Here is a 14,824-nt window from a genome sequence, read left to right as displayed (position 1 = left end):
ACTACAGTATTAGTACTTACTCGATGAAGTAGCTGGCTCCCTCGGGGGAGAAGCCCTCCTCCCAGCCTCGAGGCAAGTCTAAACAAAACAAATATCAAAAGTACTTTTTAAAACTGTATTTAAACAAGTACTGATACTTCAAGCAATCAATATGACTTTTTAACCAACTGCTACTGCGACTGCAACTATTACTACTATTGAAACTAATACGTCTTCTGTTATTACTACTACTACTACTACTACTACTACTACTACTACTACTACTACTACTACTACTGCAACTACTACTACTGTTACTACTACTACGATTAGTACTACTAACACCGTTACTACTACTACTACCACTACTACTACTGCGACTACTACTGAAACTACTACTATTACAACTGCAACTCTTATACTACTATTATAACACAGAGGAGACAAGAAGAGACGTGACAGGAGGTAGGAGATAGGTGCTAGGAGACAGGAAATAGGAGACTGGAGGTAAGAGACAAAAGCTAGGAGACAATAACTAGGAGACAGGAGCTACGAGACAGGAGGTAGGACACAGGTGCTAGGAGACAGGAGTTATGAGACAGGAGCTAGGAGACAGGAGCTAGGAGTCAGGTGCTAGGAGACAGGAGCTAGGAGGCACATGCTAGGAGACAGGAGGTAGGAGAAAGGATGTAGGAAATAGGAGGCAGGAGATAGGAGATATGAGGTAGGAGCTAGGAGCTAAGGGACGGGGCAGGTGAGGGAGCAGTGGGTTAATCCCGTATTATTCACAGCAGTGAACTATAATCTGTGTTTGAGTGTCACTTTAACTAAGGAGGTAGGAGACAAGAGAGGAGACGGGAGAGGAGACAAGATAGGGGACATGTGAGGAGACACATGAGGAGACAAGAGAGGAGACGTGAGGACACAAGAGAGGAGACATGTGAGGAGAGAAGAGAGGAGAGAAGTGAGGAGACAAGTGAGGAGACAAGAGAGGAGACATGTGAGGAAACAAGAGAGGAGACATGTGAGGAGATGTGAGGAGACAAGAGAGGAGACATGTGAGGAGATGTGAGGAGACAAGAGAGGAGACATGTGAGGAGAAAGGGAGGAGCGAGAGAGGGGACAAGAAAGAAGACAAGAGAGGAGACATATTAGGAGACATGTGAGGAGACAAGAGAGGAGACATGTGAGGACACAAGAGAGGAGACATGTGAGGACACAAGAGAGGAGACATGTGAGGAGAGAAAAGAGGAGAGAAGTGAGGAGACAAGAGAGGAGACAAGAAAGGAGACATGTGAGGAGACAAGAGAGGAGACAAGGGAAGAGACAAAAGAAGAGACAAGTGAGGAGACAAGTGAGGAGACAAGTGAGGAGACAAGTGAGGAGACAAGTGAGGAGACAAGTGAGGAGACAACCAGGACTGAAGCAGGACTAATCAGGAATAAACCAGGAATACACCAGGACTTTTACAGGAGAGCTGTCCCGGTCTGGACCGTGTCCTCCGGAGCAGCTCCAGACCCCGGGACTCCGCGGCGTATTCTACGGGATAAGGACTCACCTGAGCGGATCATATGTCCGGAGTTGACCGGGAGCCCGGTCCGCGGGTGGAGCCAGGTTGTGGTCCGCGTGCGGTCACTGAAAACAACAAACACCTGTTACACCAGAGCCTCGGGGGCGCGCAAAGGGCGGGGACGCGCACGGTAACGGAGGAACCGGCGGGAAACGGCGGGAAACAGCGGGACTCACCTGATGAAGAAGACCCGGCCGTCCGCGCGCACGCCATAAGCCCAGTGCTTCGGCAGGTCCGCCATGATCCAGAGTGCACGGGAGCGAGCACAAGCGCGCTCACGAGGCACAGGGACACGGAACTGGGATGAGCCAGACTATCCAGGGACTAAACCTGGACCAAACCTGGTCTGGATCTGGACTAAACCGGGTCTAAACCTGGACCAAACCTATGGACCTGGTCCATGGCTCAGTCTAGTGGCTCCATGCACGTTGACGTTCTGCCGCTCCGCCGCGTCCTGCCGCGTCCCACCGCTCCACTCCGAGATCCCACAGGTGCGTGGTGCGTTCACGTCCGGGCAGGTCGCGGTCACGGTGCGTTCAAGTCCGGGCAGGTCTCGGTAATCACAATATTTGTGAGGTGAGGCGCGCGTCATTACGGCGCAGGTTTGGAATGTTCATCTGTCACCGAGAGGAAGCGGAGAGACGCGTGTTACAGACGTGTCATCTGTCACAGCGCCTTTAACAGAAGAATGTTCCATTAGGGTCTTTAAATATAAAACAGAAGAAGAGCCTCTGTTCGTTCTGTTTAGAAGAAATACCAAAGTCAAACCCACATTTTTTCCCCTCATTTCTATCAAAGATAAGGTCCATTCTCCCGCTGTGTTTCTGCAACCACCACACCACAACAACGTCTGGGAGGGCATCTGACACACCACAACATCTGCAGATTCATTAGAGACATGTGACCTACCCCTCAGTCTAACACTACAGGGATACAGGAGTATGGGAGGGCATCTGACACACCGAGATACAGGGGGGTGGGAGGGCATCTGACAATCAGGGATGTAACTACGAGGATGGGAGGGCATCTGACACACAGGGGGCGCTACTGCTGTTGTGTGCGTGCGCGTGAGGCCGTGCGCGGGCGTGTGTGTCTGCGTGCTGACGTCACCCCGGCGCAGGCGCAGAAGTGTCTTATGTGTCGCGTGGGCCTCTCTCTCTTCCTCCGCCGCCATCATGGGTCGCATGCACGCTCCCGGGTAAGCCCCAAATCCGACCAAAAAATGCCCAAAAAACGACTCTGTCCCCGGGTTTTGGGAGGGATGTGCCGTGGGAGAATGTTACGGACCGGAATCAAGAGCATTTATGTGTGAAAAATTGAGTTTAAAGCTGATAATACCTCGGTTCCGCACAGGGTTAAACGCGTCCACACGCTAGGAGCCGCTTAGCTTCTATTCAAACCACGAGTCTCGAATAGAAAACTTTTTTTTAATCACAATTTAAACCTCCACTAAACTTTCCAGTGATGTTAGATCATCTCTACGTAATATTAGAATGTGGATAAATGCGTTAAGTATTCCGTGAGAGAAGCGGGAGGTGCGCGGTGGTTGATCCGAGGCCGGTGCTGATAACTCGGGCTGGAGCTCAGATACACCGCCGCTCGAGGAGAGGTTTATGGGGCAAATACTGAACTAACGTTTGGTTTATACAGTTCATCATGAGTCGAAGTGGTTTGGTGACTTTGTTAACGCGTATTTTATGTTTATGTGTTTAAAGTCCCTCTATGTAACATTAATCTATTAAGGAAAAGTCAAACGTGCACATCATCGGTATGAGACTTTAAGTGAATCGATCACAAGGGAGGTGACTGGGCACTAGCTCAAATTTCATATATTTAGCGTTTCCTTTTAGTATTGCAAAGTATGTTCAAATTATAAAGGTTATATACAAATTGCTGTAGTAGCGAGAATTAGAGCTTGTCTTATCACAGCATCTGTGATGTTGAACAGTGTTTTATACATGACTATTATAAAGTATTGATGAGTGGTCTGGTTATAAATTGCTTTGGCGTTTTGTTCAGGTTCTGATGTAGAGACGGTCATGGTTAGGGCTGTCAATAATCACTATATCGACTTAAAGTTCAGAATATTATAAATTAAGCGATCATTTTGGGGTGAACATTTTTCCTGGGGACTGTTTCTTTGTAATGGGGGGCATTTAGGGGTATTTTTCCCTACAATATGAATTAGACATTTGAGCTTTAGTTTGTCATTTTAATTCATAATTCGGCTTAAGTTTTTTTTCTGTTTTTAATTTTTACAGCTTAACGATATTTAACAATGTCGTACATTGATACATTTTTGTAAATAATTCTGTTTTATGGTTTGGTGTCATTATGATCTATCGTATATATGGTTAAGCTGTATTTTGGAGCTTCAAAATGTGTCATCGGGACAGGCCTGGTCATCGCTGGGTTTGGATTCTCTACAGTGTACAACTTAAAATGACAAATGTTTTATTTTCTCGTTGACAGAAAGGGCTTGTCCCAGTCAGCTCTGCCGTACAGACGCAGTGTGCCAACAGTAAGTACGAGATGAGGTTTATTTTTATTTAAGTCTAATAAAAATTCTTTAATGAACCAAACCACAGAACCAAAACACGGAGTGTAGCTTTGCTCATTTTGCCCTTTTCACTGGTCTGAAGCTGCATAAAACCCATTAAATATTAACTTGTATAACTTTTATATAATAGAATTTTAAAGCTTCATTATGCAGCTTTTTAACCAATAATTGGACATAAATAAAAGCATGTTTTTATTGTACTGACGCATGCATCCTTACTGACACAGCTCGCATCTCGATAAACCTAACTGACTTAGTCTTCTTGTCTCCATGGAAATGTTTCTTTGCCACAATCTATATGGCATCGATCTCCATGGAGATTGTTCAAAACTATGGCTTTACCTTTCTTGCAGATGACTTGCCATTTCCAGAGAGTTAGTGTTGCTTTAAGGTCAATGTGGGAGCAGCAGTAGGGCACAGAAAATGAAATGACCAATGGCCTTAGCATTTTTAAAGATGCACTGAGTAACTTTTTGGGTGGAGGGCCTGTAACTAGCTTGTCTCCATGGTTATGTTATTCTATAATTCCTTTGTCACCATACTGTAGAACATTCCAGACAAATATATCAATCTCTACGGAGACAAGCAGGTAATGCCACCAAGTTAAGATCAGCTCTCATGCCAAGTTAAAGCTAAACAAAAAAAAATGTATGTACTCACATGTGTCCTGTTTTTAAAATGCATTATACAGTGTAATAACCTTTGACCCCTTTGTGTGCAGTGGCTGAAGCTGACATCTGACGATGTGAAAGAGCAGATCTTTAAACTGGCCAAGAAGGGTCTGACTCCCTCTCAGATCGGTGAGTCAAATGTCTGGAGTTTGACATGAGATCGCCTTTTAATTTGCTCCTGCTAGCGTTAGCAATGCTGTCAATAAAACCTGTTACATGTGTGCTTCCTGCCAAACCAGCAGTGCGGGCGGGAAGTGGCGTTGCCTTCAAAGCCTCGTCCAGATTGGCTCTTTGGTTGCTACAATACTCATTGTCAGAATAGCACATGAACTCCAGATTAGCTGCTAATAGCTACTAGCCTCAATGAGCTTAATTTGGAGCTGAACACTGTGGGTGACGCCACTCACTCAGAACACTTCTTCACACAGTCCATGTTAAAAGCCTGCAGCTGGACTTCTGTGGGTCAGTATTCCTCTTATGTCTTGTCCCTTTGTCTGGTCCAGGTGTGATCCTCCGTGATTCCCACGGTGTGGCTCAGGTCCGATTCGTCACCGGAAACAAAATCCTCCGAATCCTCAAGTCCAAAGGTCTGGCCCCAGATCTGCCCGAGGATCTGTACCACCTGATCAAGAAGGCTGTGGCTGTGCGCAAGCATCTGGAGAGGAACAGGAAGGTGAGTCTTTGTGTAAACAGCAGAATGCAAGAATGAATTCAATCTGTCCCGTTCTCGGGTTTGAGTCGTTTTCTCCTCCACATAAATGCTGTGTGCCTCAGTGTCTTAGGTTGAAAACTAATTTGAACTGTTTAAACAAAGGGAAGTAGTTTCAATGCACAGGGGGTTTTAAACCACTTTTCCATTTTTTTTTTTTCCAGATTTTAGTGTTGAATAGAAATGGGTTTATTCTTTACATCTATGTCAAAGAGCAAAACCTCCAGCAGGAGGCAGCATTGTAGTTTTTAATGCACATGTGAGCTCTGTGTGGGATTATGACTGGACCATTGAGAAGTTTATTCAGTCAATTTTGCAAATATCTAGACACAATCTCCTGTCCTTTTGAGAAATACATATTACAACATTCTTGAGTTTTTAGTCCTAATTGTGACTTTGTTTTTACTATTTGTGCCTCTTTAATGTTTTTTTCAGGACAAAGATGCCAAGTTCCGTCTGATTCTGATCGAGAGCAGGATCCACAGATTGGCTCGTTACTACAAAACCAAGAGAGTCCTCGCTCCCAACTGGAAATAGTATGTGACTTTAGCTGTACTTTTTATGCACTTCAGAGTTGCAGAGATTTGGTTTTGCCTTATTCACTTTTTAGAATGTGGTGTTAAAGTCTCTGTACCTGGTCTTAACATGAAACTCAGAACTAGTTCATTTTAAACGGGCACTGCTCCAAAGGTATTCCTCATTTACATTCAGAGCATCCCAATTATTCACATAGATGAATTTATAAGCAATTTTCAGAACTTTGCTGTGACAGTAAAGCTAACGTGTATTTACTGATTCTCAGACATTAAAAGTCTTGCAGATGGTACACAGCTGACCTATGTTGACCTCAAGAGCTGCTTATATCTTATTTGTACTGAGGCCCAAATACATGGGGGGGGAACCCATAATCACAAAATATTTTTTTCTGCGGTTCAGTTGTTGCACAGTTCATTGTCCTGGTCCTCCTCTGTTTGGACCTGTGATATTTCTACTGTGCTAAAGGAACATGGAGGTAAATTAGCAGAGCAGCTCATGTGCTTCCTCTGCCAGTCCCCTTCTGACACTAAGCTACAGGCAAATGTTAAAGCCACAGAATGGAACTTGTAGCCTCAGTTTGAACTTTTCCCAAACCTTTAGTATTAACTTTTTAACTGGACCTTGTTTTGCTTTATTCCTGTCCATTTCGTTGTCCTGACATGTTTCTCTCTTTCCACAGCGAGTCATCCACAGCCTCTGCTCTGGTGGCATAAATGCTCTTTTTGGATTAATAAAACTTGTTAAAATTACTTCTGTCTTTTGATTCATAGCCTACAGTGAGTTCTGTCATGTTTTATATAATAAACACGACAGAACTCACTGATTTGCATCTTTGTCCCATGTTCTAACACTGTTCCTCATCACAAACAAGAGGTTTTAGATGTCATTCATTCACGTTTGAGTAATCTAGTGATCTCTCCTGGGCCTTATTCAAACCCTCCTTCTGGTTATCTGTACGAACTTTTACAAGCCTACAAGAATTTTCCATAAATATACAAAAACATGATACAAAACTACTCAACAACCTGACAAACCTGATGTGATTTGCAGTAGTTCCATTAGTGGGATGCACACCGATGGTGTTGTGATAGCGCTTTGAAGGGGGAGGGACATAGCTCAGAGAGCAAAGGAGGGGAGACTCAGAACATCAAAAACATGTATAAAACATGTTAAGATGTTTTGAGTGAATATAACAATTTCAAAATACTAAAAGGAAATTTGCTGATTTACACGTTGTGTTAATACCCCATATAAGTAAAATACACCCTTTAATACCCCATAGAAAATAGTTTGTTTTGGTATAGCACCTGCAGTGTGATTTCAGTGTTATTAGTGGAGCAGACGGATGACTCAACAGTTGCTGGTCTGTTACACTGTTCAGACTGAAGTCCCCTGGTTTTGCTCATTAAGCTGTAAATAGATGTGTTAACATGACACAAGCATTACGTTTGTAGAAGGATCTGCAAGACAGTGACTTTAAAGAGGTTATTATGCAATGTTCTAACACTGTCCCTCATCATGAACATGTTTTAGATGTCATTCATGCATGTTTGAGTAATCTAGTGATCTCTCCCGAGCCCTATTCAAACCCTCCATACGGTTAGTAGCAAGAGTCTGTACAAGGTTCTGCCCAAAAAATGGTTTTCAAAAATAAAATGAAAGTGATTTAAATGTTAGCAGTTAAAATCCCATAGATGTCAAATACCCCCTCTTTAAATGTATAAACCTGACCAATCTGTCTCAGTTAAAAGATAGACCTGTTCAAATATATACTTTTTACTGCTATTACAAAAAACATTAAACTTCAGCTGGTGTTTTGGTTCAAGATGATTATCCAATCAGAAAGCAGAATGAGCCTCACATGACTCATTTTGGTTGCCGGCTTCAATGCTGGATCTAGCTGTTTTAAACCTAAAAGGACTCTAATGATCTGAGTGGTTACTACCTAAACCCCAACTCCTGCAGCCCATCATGACTCAGTGCTAGTGCAGCCCCTGCAGATCAGTGAGTGAATTCTGGAGGTTCATGAGGCTTGTCTATATGCTGACAGTGAGACACACTTTGAAGTGTTAATAGGTGTGAAAATGCCCATTAAGAGCAGAATGAATATACTAAGTATGACTAGGGCACAGTGCACACTTAGTGTAGCTCAATAGACCTAGTCTACAGACAAAAACTAAACAATAGCTGTTTTCAGTTTCAGTGTAGTTCAGGTCACACAACTATTGTCCAGTTAACCGATTTTACTTTTGGCTTTTACTAAGTTTCAGTGTAGTTAGCTCTTCCCTTCAGATAGATGTAAGGCAGCGTCCACCAGTAATCTGATCAGAAATGAAGAAGCAGCTTGGATGAGCAGCGAAACCTCTTCACTCCTACAACTTTTTGTCCAGTTGACAGATTTTACATTTACTTTTTATTTATTTATTTGATAGGGACAATGCACATTAATGAACATCAGTATAAAACAGATGTAAATATGGCGAATTTTAGCTACAAAGCTAGTTTTCATCCGTAGTCCCTAGGCAGGCAAATACATAAAAAATACAACATGCAATACAAGCATCACAAACAAAAGTCTAGCGGTCACATGACTGGTTTGTTTTCAGCCATACTTTCAGTTGTGTTTTTGACTTTTACTATGGGATTGTAGTAACTTTTTAAACATAAAGGCTCATATTACTCTATTCTCTGATCTGTTCTAATGTAGTTTCTTCATCACAAAGATACCAGGAGTTGTGTTTTGTTTCATTCACACATGTTTAACACACAAACCCTGCATATTAAGGTTGAGATCTTATCTCTAACTGAAAACACACTGTTTGGCCTTATGATGTCACGTGGTAATACAGGAAGTGCTCCACTGTGTTTTTAAATACCGGTACAACTTCACTAGAATCATTTGGATTATTCCAGCCCTGGAATTGCCAATCTACTGAATTCAAGTTAAAAGGAGCTGTTACCTTGAAAATTTACAAGGTGGAACAGAACATTTTGAGCTGAGTTTTGAAGATGTAGACAGACTAATAATAAAGGGTTACTCAAACACGTGTGAATGAAACAAAGCACAACTCCAGGTATGTTTTTTTAGGTGACAGCATTATAACATGGAGTTCTCAGGGGTCAGTTTTGTGTGATACAGCACGCCCTAAAACTGGGCCGGTCAAAAAACATTACGTCATCGTTTTTAGTACATTGACGGGGAATGTGGGAATTCCCCAGATTCGCGGTTGTAATCAATTATAGTGTTTATACTACACGAAAGTAAACAAGGTCCTACTATAGATTTAAGGTTCACTAATAACAGAGGAATTATGTTTCCGTATTCCACGTGCGGCCCATAAAGCGAAAGTTTGACCTGAGGCTGTTTATGATCATCAACGTGGACATCTCTTCAAGTCTGGTCTACTTTGAGTTCATTTAAACCACATTTATTCTTTTAGATGGTCCTTTTTTTTGTTAAAACTACTGTGGCTATAGTCTGTTTAAGGTGTCGAGTTGTACTGTGGTCTCGCTGCACGCACCAAGGCAAAGTAAAACTGCAAATTATAGACTTTTAAATAACTGATTTATTTAAGACGCAGTAGAAAGACCTGAACAGACAAGAATGGAAACGACATGTGGTTCTAAATTTAAGTGCTAAATCGTGCAGTTTATTTCATGTTATTCCATACTTTATTTCAAATTTATTCGTCAAACCTTTAACTTAATCATACTATTTGCTATGGTTCCCCAGTATTAAGAGCACACGTCATATCTTGATTTAGGTTCAAAGTTTGTTACTGAACGATGTTTTCTAAATATATCTTTTAAGCGAGTGGAGCACCTAAAGAACACTTAAAACGTGTCTTAGAGTTTCGACCTTTACCCGTAATTCTGAACTTTATCACGGACATCATCGTATTTTACACCTAATAAAACTTAATCTGGCTTTAGATAATCCGTATTTGAAAAAAGAAAACTTTGGGCTGATGCGATTTTCGTTCATAAACAAAACAATTTCACTTTTATTTCTTATTTTCGCTTTTAAAAATCAAAATAAACCGAAGCTTTTCGGTTTACACTCAAGGAAATTACCGGCACTTTCTATGCGTCAACAGTCACGTAACCCTATGGGCGGGAACGTCCTTGAGTGACAGGAGTTTCAGCCAATCATAGCGCAGCCTGACGTCACCCCGATTACATAAAGCGGAGGTGGTGTAACCGCTTGTCATTCTGCTTTTACTACAACGAAACGAACATGGAGATAAGTACGAATAAACGACACTTTTTCTGAAGGGAACCGACTCAAAATGTCCGACAACTGCGTGAAAATGAAGCGACAGCCCCTGGACCCGGAACTGTCACCGACAAATTTACGAACACAGCGGGATTTTGAGCTTTTTGACGAAGAATACCAGAATACGTGAGGATCTGTGCTGGTTTTGCCACCGACACAAAGCGCTCATCGACGGGAAAGGCGAGAAGATGGCGGCGGAGGCTCGACTGAGTTCGGACAGGACTCGGGTGGGTTTGCAGAAGGCAGTGGGCTGCGTGGAGAGATTCGGCGGCGCTATGGAGCGTTTCAGCGGGGCGGGGATGGCTCTTCTTCCTTGGACCAGGCACATGCTAGTGGTTTTGTGGGACCAGCTGCGGGTACTAGTTCATGTCATCTACTACACATTTATATCAGGTGAGAAAAACACTGCACTCCAATACACTGAACCAGGACTAAAAAAAGGGACTGAACCAGGGACTAAGATGGGACTAAACTAGCACCAAACCATGTGGAAAATAGTAGACAGATAAACACACTAAACTAACTTGACTAGAGATGTATTGATTTTAAACAGTAGAAGTTTTAGATCCAAAGTTCTCTCGAGTATTCTGACAAGCTGTTTACCATCTGGAGGTTTGTGTTTATTTTAGATCGCAGGATTAGCACATTTGGTTTGGACATAAATATATCATGAGCTTATCTGTGAAGAACAGACCGAATAGAGCTGAACCACACTTTGGAAGAATTTTCATTTTATTTTTATTTCCTAATGTAGAGCGTGTTTGGATGGTAAAGTTGTGTTGTTTTTGTGGACTCTTCCTGTTGGTGTTTTTTGTGAGAAAGTGGAGCCTGGAGGATTTTTTTATTTTTTTTTAAGAGCCTTCTAAGGAAATTAGTTTGTCTTTTATTCGATTCAAAATCAAACCATTAGTTCTGTTGTTATTGAGTCTGTCCTGTTTCTGTCCTGGTTTGGTCCTGACTTTAGTCCTTCTTGTTTATTCCTTTGAGTGTGAGCGGTTTTAGTCTAGTCTATAGTCTAGACTATGGTTAAACCCCCGTAACCACTGGTGATATCTGATTACTCTAGCTCTGTCTGAAAACTGGACTAGACTGTACTGGGCTACCGGTACTTCAAACGTCTTAACATGTTTTGAAAGGTAAAACAGTGTAAATTAGATGAGCTTTGCCTTCGTTGCCTAGCAACAACACAAACAGTTATGAAACTACTACACATCGACTGCCTGTGTCCAACCAGGAAGTAAAATTATGAACCAATATTCTCACTTGAGAAAATGTATAAGATGTTTAGTAAAATCTTAAATATAATTATGTTAAGTACATTTAAGATTAGATCTGGTTTAGAACTATGCTAAATCTAGAATAGTCCTACTTTAGTCCTGGGTTTGTACCCGCTTTAGTCTAGTTTAGTGTTTGTTTGGTCCTGGTTCGGTCCTGGTCTTAGGCCCTTGTTTATTCCTATTTTGAACTTTTCTGCTTTACCCTGGTTTGAGAGTCCTGATGTGTCTAATATGAGATTTTGTGGTCAGTTTTCCAGATGTTCCGGTTCGAGGTTCACGTGCGCATCACCGACGACCCCTCGGTGACTACTGACTCCTCTGACACCTTCCTTTTCTCCACCCTGTTCTCTGAGGACACGGCGGCTGACCACACGGAGGCGCTGCTGTCCACTCTGAGGGGAGAGGATCTGTGCTGTGAAGGAGAGGCAGGAATCTTCATGGGACGCAAGTGAGTGGGACGCGAGTGAGTGAGTGAGTGAGTGGGACGCGAGTGAGTTAAACCTGTGACCTACGCTAACAGGCATGATCTCGGGGAAAGAAGGCGCCTGATTAGCCTGTTATTACTGTTCATATCTTGATTTGTAGAAAAAATTGTGAAATGGAAAAACCCCAGGATCATGTAGAGTAGGCTAATCTTTCCTCTTTCTCCCTTTTCACAGACATCCCTCTTCCTCTTCTTCTTCGTGGGCCGTGGGGGATTGGAACTTCTTCGTGTCAAGTTCGGAGGGACGCTGTTCAGATGAGGATCGAAGTGGCACTTCCTGTTGGAGCAGTGAGGAAGAGCACAGCCTGGAGTTCGACTGTGACGAGAGCAAAGCATTATGGGAGTCTCTGTCCCGCTCCAACGACCCCTACGACCCTCTCTGCTTCTCTGCCTGCATCTCCACACGAAGCAAAGGACTATGGGAAACACGGTCCCCTGCCTCCTGTAGTCCTGTGTCTGAGTCAAACAAAATGGAACAAAGTCAAAAGACACAAGAGACTGGGAGCAAAGCATTCTGGGAGTCCACTGTTGCAGATGCTTGTAGTACTGTTCTAGAGGAAAACCAAAGTGAAGAGGAGAGCAAAGGATCTTGGGAGACTGAGTCCAAGTGCAGTGACATTTGTAGTTCAGTATGTGTCTCCCCTGACGGCAAGAGAGAGGAGAGCAAAGGTTTCTGGGAGTCTCAGTCCTGCTCTCCTGACACGTGTAGTCCACAGAACCACAGCGACGCTTTAGATTCAGAAACCAGTGAAGACGAGGGCAAAGGATCATGGGAAACTGAGTCCACAAACCCCCTTCAATCAGCGGAGGAGGAGGAGAGCAAAAGACTGTGGGAGATGCAGCCTGGGCAGTGCAGAGGAGTCCCAGTGGGTCGGTTTTGGGAGAACAGCTCAGAGGAGGAGAGTGATGGAGAGGATGGTCCAGTGCAGAGGAGGACTCTGGCCACGCGCTCAGACAGCATCAGCAGCTGGAGCTCGGAAAACTCTGACTGCTCCCAAACATCAGAACAACAAGAGGAAAACTGTCTCCTCTGGGACCTGTTCTCTCAAAACCACGACCCCTTCAACCCCCTGTACTTCAGCGCCACCAGCAAGAGGAGGGAGGAGGAGAGCGACACAGAGGAGGAGAGGAGAGGGGAGGAGAACCACGTGGAGGAAGAGCTATGGAGCGCCATGACCAAAGAGCAGGACCCATATCACCCGCTCAACTTCACTGTGCTGCAGTGGAGAGAGGAGGAGATGCAGAGAAGAAAGGGGAGAGAGGACGAGCCCATCAGGAGGAGGAGGAGAGGAGAGAAGCCTGAGCTGACTCAGAGGAAGATCCGGAGACACTCTCATCCTCAGTTCATCCTCTGTCCCTGGACCAAAGCCTTCTCCTCTGCACCCTCCTCTACACCAGCCCCCAACGGACCACCACACAAGCACAAGAAGGTGAGATACTGGACCTGTGAAGTCTCAGGACTGAAGACAAGGGTGGAAGAAAAACTCAATATTCATGTTTGAAACACAGTTTAAATGTAGAACACTTTTTATCATGTAGATCAGACCAGAGATTTACACACTGGCGTACACAGTGTTGTAAATGAAGTTTATATCTGAGCTGTAGATCCAGATGCTCTCTCTGTCTCTCTGCAACAGCACTCAGGTCATGTGACCCACTCTCAGGTCATGTAACTGACTCGTGTCATGTCTGAAGGTTGTAGTTTAACTGTGAAAACCACAGTTTTCACAGGCCACGTCTAAGTTCTACTTGTTGTCTCATCAATTCGACAAGGAAACAAGCAAAATGTACTACCTTGCTACTGGGTTTAAAACCAGGTTGGGTCTAATACCAGGTTGGGTTTTAAACCAGGTCTAAACCCAGGACTAACCGAGTCTCTCACTCTCCAGGTGCGGTTTTCAAACGAGGTCAAAGTTCACGTGATGAGGTCGTGGCGTTTTGCTCATGAGGCGGCGAGGAGGGGTCAGTGGGAGGAGTCAGCGAGAGACCGAGATCGATTCAGGAGACGGATCCAAGAGGTGGATCGGACTGTGGGACCCATCCTGAGACAAGAGCACAGGGAGAGGGTCTGGGCCAGAATCAGACCAGGACTGAACCTGGACTAAACTGGGACTAAACCAACACCGGACTGGGGACTGGACCGGGGTTGTGGACTCTTGGACCTGATGTGACCTCAGATTTGCCTTAGACTCATGACGTTGCCTCGTTCTCCAGAAAAACATTTGTTTAGTTTTTGTTATTTGTGCTCAGAATGTTTGTTCGTTCTCTTTCTGAATCAATGGTTTTGAATTAAGGAAAAGTTTGGACTCATTTTGAGGAAGTCTGGACTCTGGGAGGGCATCTGGGCTAAAACACAACCTCTCACAGACTCTACCTCAGAATATGACGATGTAATTATGATTTAATGAATCGAGTTTTTATTGAAATGTTTTTAGTGATTGTGTGCAATATTTGTATCTTTAAACATTTGGAGTCAAAATATAATTTATTTTATTTAGTTGTGACTTTTGCACAAAACGTTTTTATGAATGTTCAAAAACACTTGAAACTGCGAACATGTTTTATTAAAATAATGCTCTGAAGTTTTGTTTTGTGTTTTATTCTGGAATTGTTTTACTTTTTTAATCACAATGTACATTTTGCATCTTTCTCCCCCAACGCTCTTACCTCAAAACATGAAGAGGTTTTAGATGTCATTCATGCATGTTTGAATAAGCTAGGGATCTCTCCTGGGCCCATTCAAACCGCCTTGCAGTTAGCT

At 43.4% G+C, this 14,824-nt stretch overlaps 3 protein-coding genes and 1 non-coding gene across 4 annotated transcripts in view; 3 read left to right on the top strand and 1 right to left on the bottom strand.

Annotated features, from left to right (window-relative positions):
* Positions 1–2,054, bottom strand: part of LOC117372415 (pleckstrin homology domain-containing family A member 7-like) — a 60,239-nt gene extending 58,185 nt beyond the window's left edge. Inside the window, exons 1-3 of the mRNA XM_055222266.1 lie at positions 1,726–2,054; positions 1,538–1,614; positions 21–78 (exon numbers count right to left, since the gene is read on the bottom strand). Coding sequence (XP_055078241.1) covers positions 21–78; positions 1,538–1,614; positions 1,726–1,790 — 200 coding nt within the window. The 5' untranslated portion in view covers positions 1,791–2,054. The remainder of the gene's footprint in view (positions 1–20; positions 79–1,537; positions 1,615–1,725) is intronic.
* Positions 2,055–2,659: 605 nt separating this feature from the next.
* rps13 (ribosomal protein S13) lies at positions 2,660–6,775 on the top strand. The gene is made up of 6 exons (XM_033968436.2): positions 2,660–2,747; positions 4,022–4,070; positions 4,831–4,909; positions 5,284–5,453; positions 5,925–6,025; positions 6,706–6,775. The coding sequence occupies exons 1-6, from the start codon at positions 2,725–2,727 to the stop codon at positions 6,737–6,739; spliced, it is 456 nt and encodes a 151-aa protein (XP_033824327.1). The 5' UTR covers positions 2,660–2,724; the 3' UTR covers positions 6,740–6,775.
* LOC117372934 (small nucleolar RNA SNORA19) lies at positions 6,429–6,555 on the top strand. Its single transcript, XR_004541543.1, has one exon. It is a non-coding gene; the product is annotated as a small nucleolar RNA SNORA19 (small nucleolar RNA).
* Positions 6,776–10,225: 3,450 nt separating the features above from the next.
* Positions 10,226–14,645, top strand: ppp1r15b (protein phosphatase 1, regulatory subunit 15B). Its single transcript, XM_033967716.2, has 4 exons — positions 10,226–10,695; positions 11,829–12,027; positions 12,239–13,493; positions 13,953–14,645. Exons 1-4 carry the CDS (start codon positions 10,491–10,493, stop codon positions 14,166–14,168), a joined length of 1,875 nt encoding a protein of 624 aa, XP_033823607.1. The 5' UTR covers positions 10,226–10,490; the 3' UTR covers positions 14,169–14,645.
* The last annotated feature ends 179 nt before the right edge of the window (positions 14,646–14,824 follow it).

This window comes from Periophthalmus magnuspinnatus, chromosome 6 (genome assembly GCF_009829125.3).
Source record: "Periophthalmus magnuspinnatus isolate fPerMag1 chromosome 6, fPerMag1.2.pri, whole genome shotgun sequence".
NCBI classification, from domain to species: Eukaryota; Metazoa; Chordata; class Actinopteri; order Gobiiformes; family Gobiidae; genus Periophthalmus; species Periophthalmus magnuspinnatus.
Note: the sequence above shows the minus strand (reverse complement) of the source record. Positions and strands in the feature narration are given on the sequence as shown.

Bases quoted from the DNA above. Each gene is read 5' to 3' on its own strand.
- ppp1r15b (XM_033967716.2), top strand. From the start codon at position 10,491: ATGGCGGCGGAGGCTCGACTGAGTTCGGACAGGACTCGGGTGGGTTTG. The intron at 10,696-11,828 runs GTGAGAAAAACA...TTTTGTGGTCAG, and splicing joins CTACTACACATTTATATCAG to TTTTCCAGATGTTCCGGTTC. The intron at 13,494-13,952 runs GTGAGATACTGG...CTCACTCTCCAG, and splicing joins CACCACACAAGCACAAGAAG to GTGCGGTTTTCAAACGAGGT.
- rps13 (XM_033968436.2), top strand. From the start codon at position 2,725: ATGGGTCGCATGCACGCTCCCGG. The intron at 4,071-4,830 runs GTAAGTACGAGA...CTTTGTGTGCAG, and splicing joins ACAGACGCAGTGTGCCAACA to TGGCTGAAGCTGACATCTGA. The intron at 6,026-6,705 runs GTATGTGACTTT...CTCTTTCCACAG, and splicing joins CTCGCTCCCAACTGGAAATA to CGAGTCATCCACAGCCTCTG.